At 43.3% G+C, this 7124-nt stretch overlaps 1 protein-coding gene across 1 annotated transcript; it reads right to left on the minus strand.

Moving 5' to 3' along the window:
• Positions 1-5332: 5332 nt before the first annotated feature.
• Positions 5333-5920, minus strand: N7478_011428 (uncharacterized protein; the record flags this gene model as incomplete). Its single annotated transcript, XM_056927642.1, has 1 exon — positions 5333-5920. The coding sequence occupies one exon, from the start codon at positions 5918-5920 to the stop codon at positions 5333-5335; it is 588 nt and encodes a 195-aa protein (XP_056774690.1).
• Positions 5921-7124: the final 1204 nt, after the last annotated feature.

The raw sequence follows: 7124 nt of genomic DNA on the forward strand, positions 1-7124 counted from the left end.
CCGGACCACCGAGCATCAGTGGAGACGGAAGGAGGTGTATCATTGGTTGACGGTGAAGTTGGCCAGATGGATACGGTGCATACGGTCGTGCAACTCTGCCGATCATTGCCTGCAACGAACATAAGGGGCCGGAGAGAAAATACGAAAAGAAACACGATTATTGGTTCAATTGTACGCCAACAGGTCAGGGCCAGGAACGAGAGACCCTGCGTGTAGTGGTAGGATGGAGTCTACGTCGGGAGTGAGTACAATGAGGACCGCGGGTAACTATAGTAGCTGTGGTCTACATTATGGATACTGTGGATGAACAGAAGAAAAATGAAAATATCAAATCATTAAGACTGGATGTAAATATCTCAGATCAATCCTGATTGTTTCTGTAGTACATACTTCGTAAACTGCATACTACAGGGGACACACTAAACACTAACAGAACTAGTTCAATTCATCTAAGACATCAAATTTGGCATGGTCACGTTTCCTTCTTTCCCTTCACTCTTATTGGCTTACCCCTCCACACCGCCCCACCTTCCCCGGTTCTCTTCTCCCGTCCGTCTTCCGTCTCTCGACCCATCTTTGCCCATCTCTTGCTCATCTTCATTTCCTTTTCATTTCCCCAGGCTTATCATGGCGTCATCTACCATGAAAACAGCAGATTATCAGGTCATCGAACGTGACCGTTGTCCGAAAAAACGAAAATAATCAGAAATCTATAAGATTTAAGATTAAAATCTACGTCTTTTGCGGGGATGATACACACCCCAGAGACAACCCCGGCTAACGCCAAGCAGGGGAAGCCGAGCCACAAGGTACACAATGTACATACAGGATGTACAGGATGTACGGAGTACGTGCACTCCTCCAAGCGAGTCTGTGAGCTTCCCAAGCACGAAATGAATCAATGCTTTTGCGCGTCATACATGAACAATGTGGCTCACATCTCGAATGCTCAGACCCGCACGCTAATTCCTGCATGCTGCCAGAGCTACAGCTAGTGCTCAGCTCAGGCTCCCCGAGCTCTGACAGAAAATAATTAATTAAATAAAAAATAATTAAATCCTTCTCTTCATGCACGATCGGAACTTTTTCATGCATGCTCGAAATCCCGATCACCCCGATGTGCATACCTATCGCTCACCGAAATAATGCCATCAGGCATCATCCAGAGCAATAAGACTTCAAAATCACGCGAAAATCTTATTTCTGCTCTGCTCTTCTCAATTTCTAGCTCTTAATAAATCCTACTCTAGTCTAATTCTGATTCTGATTCTGATTCCCCTTTTTCTTCCTCAGCTCCTCGATGGAGTACTAGACCTCCAATTCCGGGATCCACATGCCTGCTCTGGTATGGTCTGGCTACTCTCGTGGGGGCGCGATACACCGGAACCACCGCGACGGAATACGAGCCGGCCCCTTTTATTCGAGTCACAAGATTCATTATACTCTGATTCTCTTTTCTGAGATAATAAGATTGCTGTGAAAGAGATTACATGTAAATTGCCGTGAGCAAGAATAGAAATAGATCAAGCGAAATAACAGTGCTACATTCGCCCCGCTGGAAACTTAATCCAATGGATACACAGACTTGGTCGCCTCAAATTCCAGTCGGACTTTATTTTTTATTCATCCATTTGTACTGCAGGGTCATGATTCACGATTGATTCTCATGATTCTCAACGGTTGCGGCTCCGCTACTAGACCCAATCTATTGTTTCAAGTATTCGTACATACTCGTATACGGAGAAAGCCCGTGTAGATGCACCTGTGCCTCCGTAGAGATACTGTAGATACACATGGACTCGGAAAAACTCGTTTATGAGGCTATTCAGAAGTCCCACATATTCAGGCATAACTGTTTGAAGATGTCCCTCAACCAAAATTTAGATGCCCTAAACCATGACCCTGAACACAAATAACGCACTGTCAAATGCAGGTGATACTTCATCATCATTATCTACCTCTACTTCATCCCTGCTAAGCCCTCTCTGTAAAAACGGTCAAATAGAGTTCGCCGATCGTCTCCCATGCATCATTCGATCGGCGTGGAGATATTAAAGGTGCATCAGCGGCCAAGTTGCGGGGTATTTCAGGCTGGCTTCTTAATCAATTCATCTAATTTAATTTACTTTCCTCCCCTTATCCCTCGGCTGTCAGATCGTGGCTCGATCATTTATATTAATCATGTGTTAATTCCATCATCTTCTTTTTTACTCGCTCCTTATTACCCTCCAGAGTGGGAGAAGGAGCCGGGCTAGGGAGAATTCGGAGGACTTAGATATATCTCCATAGCTAGGATTAGATTTTTTTTAAGCGAGTTCAGGTTGTTTGTTTGTTTGTTCTTTTATTAGATCATCTCATCTCGCTTCATGGTCACAGTCAGAGTTGGGGTTAGCTTCGGCCGGTTCTATCTTGTCGGGTAGCGTGGAGTTGACCCTGCCTGCATCCGTAGATGATAACTTCAAGCCCTGAAGTTCAACCCTTCTTAGTGATTGCTTAGTTATTTATCTGCGAAGAATCATAGAATTATGCATAGAAGATACTCCCTGCTTTGTTTACCTTCGAGTAGGTCTAAGCCTGACTATGTACCTTGTTGAACTTTAGATACATAGTAGCATTCAAGTTAATAACTGTTTGAAGCTATACAGTATATGAACGGAGTAGCTCATGAGTGATTTTCATTTATGTACTACTTGACCGCCGAAGAGAATCTTCGAATGAAATGCCATTCACTCATGTGGACTATACGGTCGCGTGGATCTCTACATTGCCACTGGGAATAACAGCAGCCAAAGTCATGTTAGACCAAGTTCACCATCTTTTGACCTAATCCAAATCCGACCATAATACCCCTACATCTGGGAATGTTACTAGTAGTCATGATATCGTGGTGCTCTGCCTGCCATCCGCGTTTATCGAGCCACTGCATCTGCAGCAGTTGTGCTTGCGTATACTATACTTTTGGTGTGGTGTTCAACTTGAACTTGTTCGTGGTATGATTTTCTTTTATCATGATCATGATCTTATCTGCATATTATACTTTAAATTAGTGTAGTACAATGGAATGTGGAATGTGGTTTATATATTCAAAAAGTTCCTGCCAACTCAGTAACCTCAGGCTCAGGCTGCCAGTGGTTCCATAGGTAACTCAGTTCAAAGTGTTGTACTAATAACGCAAACTTCGAGGGGTATAGCAGGTTAAAGGTAGTAAACAAGTCTGTAACTCTAAATGAAGATGTAGTACACATTTCTCATCAATCTCAGCAATCCCAGTACCTGATTTCAAACTCACATAAGCAGATAATAATTTTAATACGCAGTACTAGGTGCAGAGTGGCACTACCCGCACCTAGGTCAAGTGAGAGCCAAAAGCGTCTCCTACTGAATATGTACAATAGAAAAAGAATGGATCTATATATATTACCCTCGAAGGTAGCTTTATACATCATCATCATCATCATCATTATCGGACAACTCCGAACTGAGGGCAAGTCTTATTATTTAGTCTATTGTTTGGGATTGAGGAGAGTGTTGGCAAAGAAGGAAACGTTCATGTTATCGAGCAATAACTTCCGAGTATAAAGCGCCTATTTGCCTAGAACCTTCAAGGGTGGTCATAACCACGGGAACTTCAAAGTTGAATGTGAATGACGCTATTGAAGCCCACAAGGGTAGTACATATAGATTGGTATCGTGATATTTCAAGGTTTCAAGCCACCTCGTTCAAGTTATTATGAACTCCTCTCCGCCACAATATTTTGTGATTCTACGTACAAAACTAATCGGTGCGATTACAAGAGATTACTCGTTCCGGGGGTCGATCGATCATTTCAGGTTCGAAAGCCGCTGGGACTTGAATTTAATTCATTGATATTGACAGCCAAAAATCCAAAGCTAGGATGTAGTGGTCTTGGTATCATTTTGAATTGAAAATTGTTAGAATCACACCACCACTTTTGGTATCATGATCCAGTACAGCTTAACTCCATGTATTTTTTATATTTAGACAGGTCCACAAACTTGGGTTGTAAGAAGTATCTCCAAGGCCGTCATACAGACTTTGTGTTTCATCGTCAAATGTTTAATTTGGGGAATTTGAAGGTACCTATCAAATAGCCAGTCTCACTAGTATACATATCTATGTTTGAACCGGAAGAATATCAAGATACAATATGGATTTAATGATAGAAATAGAACAGAAAGAAGAAGGCTGGCCGTGAATAGTGAATGCGTCATCGAGAGAATTTATGCCTGGCGCTAAATCCTTGGATGCCTAGGTACATAGTAAAGCCTAGATATACATCATCTGCTGACACAGTGAACATCCTGAGGAGATTCCAAGTTGATATCCCAGAGGGCTCCCGACTACTAAGGCCGCCGCCCTGGCTGCCTGATTGCCTACTATTCTCTAGAGCTCAAGTTCATGATACAACTGAACGATAATATCGTCACTTTTTAGACCCAACGACACGACATTCTGAGAATCCCTGTTGTTCTTTACGCCCGCATATCCCGTATCTTTGCGAGATACAATCCCAATAACGGGTATTACTTCGACGGGCCTAGGAACTGATTCTAGAGGCTCACTCACTGCATGATTAAACAGAGGTTTGTAGCCGGGGTGATGGATGGGAGCTTCGAGGATTTGACAAATCGGTGGAGTTCCAGTCTGGCTTGGTGCACTTTACCCACGAATAAAACAACGCCGATAGACATCCAGACGCTGAAAGCGGGATTGACAGCAGGGTCAACAGCAGGGGTGTAAAACGAACCGAGCAAGCTCGGGAGGGGGTAGAGCCTGGCTGAAGGCGCCAGTAGCTCCTGCGACTGCAGCGTCACGAAGTGTTGGATCAATGGCCCTTTCAATTGGCTATCCGGTGCTGTAGCCAGTTATACTTTGCGTCTAGTAGGACCAATCAATTGTTTGATTCAACAATTGAACCTTGAAGAAGTTGGATACGGACTGCTTGATTTAATGGAGCCTATCTCCGGGCTAGGCAAATAACCATTCCAGCTTTGAACAATATAGACCTGACCCCTCAATCCATAATGGATATAAATTCTACTCGTGATCCTACTCTTGATATTACTCTGCACTCTACCCTGCGTCCTTCAATCCCATCTCTTGTTGACTGTTTATACACGTCCTGTAACTAGCGGAAGGACGACGCCAACAATTTGACAATCGGCTGGAGCATCGTGGGATTTGAGAATTTGTTCGAAATGGTTCAAGCTAACGTGGATTTCTCAAAAAAATGCACGTAAGCAGAATGCTGCTAAGAGATCCGCCGCAGGCAAGGAAGCTCGGGAGAAGAAAGATAGAAAATCTTGATAGCTATTTCCCATCCAGGCCCAGGAATTCTTCCTGCAAACATTTGTCGTATTTTTCTTCCTCTTCGACCTTTCTCATAATTAAATCGAAGGCATTGAACCCCCAATATTGCATCTTAATCGACCAGATCTCTTCTTCCAACTCTTCATCGTCTTTATGGGCCTCGGAAAAACGGGGCTGAATATGGTTATAGAAGATTCCAAATAGTACCGCGGGAGCACTTAGTGCTGGCGAGCACCAAAATGTTCCGTTTTCCCACCCTTGATGTAAGATAGAATGTAACCGAACAGAAGACTGTCGCTCTTTGGAGCATGTCTGTTCCTTTTCTCTCGGTAGATCTATGAACTCCTTATGAAGCGACCCATATACACCCGGGTCGATCGAGCCACCATGTTGATTACTCAACCAAGACGGAGGATGCATCATTTCCACTGGAAGGGAGCATGCCCATTCAAGATCAATAATAGACGTAATATTCCAATCTTTATCCACAAATGTGTTGCTTTGGTGAAGATCGGTGAGGCATAGGAAAAAAGGTCCCGTCAGAAGATCACGACGGAAGAAACAAGGCCATACACTTCTCATAACCATGGTGGAAAAAAGTTTGACAGAAGCCATCCTCGATGTCACGAACGCCATTCGGCTGATAGCGAAGGCGACTTTCATGAAATGCAAGGATGTCACTTATGTATGAATCATACCTCGAGTAGGTGACATGTCGTGGTATGTCAACAGGGATACGTTCTTTTTCATGAAAGTGCATTGCGAGGGTCAAGGGGAAGTTACCCAGCTTAAGATGGCCTGTTTTATCCAAAATGAAAGAGCCTATCTTTGGCAGCGGAATTCGTGTCATCGAAATCATCATACGTGAGAGAGAGCGAAACAAATTCGTGCGCAGCTTTGGTTCGTGGCGGCCATTCTCCCATGTTTCCGAAAGCATTGTGCCCTGTGATGGCTAGATGTAAATCGATCAGAATATAGCCCGACCCAAGAGACTTCGCTTCATCAATGTTATAGGGTACATAGCTAGATGGACTTGGGTAACCCAGCCATCCTAACACTGTACGCCGAAGGTACTGAAAGGTGCGGGTGAGCCAAGTCATATTCCCGGCAAGTGTGAGCTGGGATCATAGTCAGCAGAATACGAAAAAGTAATATCGTCCTGAGTAAGCGCATACAGTTTGCCCCGTCGAAAGCCCAATCCCGTGAAGACGCGGAATAGGCATATTGTAGTATAATGTCGAACTCCGCAGGAGAAGATTACCACCTTTCCTATTATAGATTGATGATTCAGCGCGTGCTAAGATCCTATATTACTGTTTTTGTATGTAAAGCGCACGTAAGCGTACATATGGGCTATACAACTAGCCTATACGAATCAGGCAAGATCGCTCAACTCGATCGAGCACCTAGATAAAACAACCCTCTCTAAATAGTATCCAGTTGTACTAGTTCATACGCGTTCACCCCTATCCGACAGTTATAAGCCCGGTATCGTCGTATAGAATTGGATATTTAGAATAGTTTCTAACTATATATCTCTATACGATTTAGACAGGCCGTGATTAAGCAAACAGGTTAGATTACCCCTAAATTTGCAAAGCGATCGCTACGAACGAAATTCGTTAGCTACCTATATACCCTAGTCGAATTAAATTGAACTAAGATAGAAAACATATAGATCGTAATAGCTAGTTTAGATAGAGAGGAGTTTATAATAATTCCAGCTAACTAGAAGCTTTAGTCAGAAGTATATTAAAGAGTCTAGATAGGATATATCAGGTTAGTAGTAAAT

The sequence above is a fragment of the Penicillium angulare genome (assembly GCF_028827245.1).
Source record: "Penicillium angulare strain IBT 27051 chromosome Unknown utg000008l_segment0_segment0, whole genome shotgun sequence".
Taxonomy (NCBI): domain Eukaryota; kingdom Fungi; phylum Ascomycota; class Eurotiomycetes; order Eurotiales; family Aspergillaceae; genus Penicillium; species Penicillium angulare.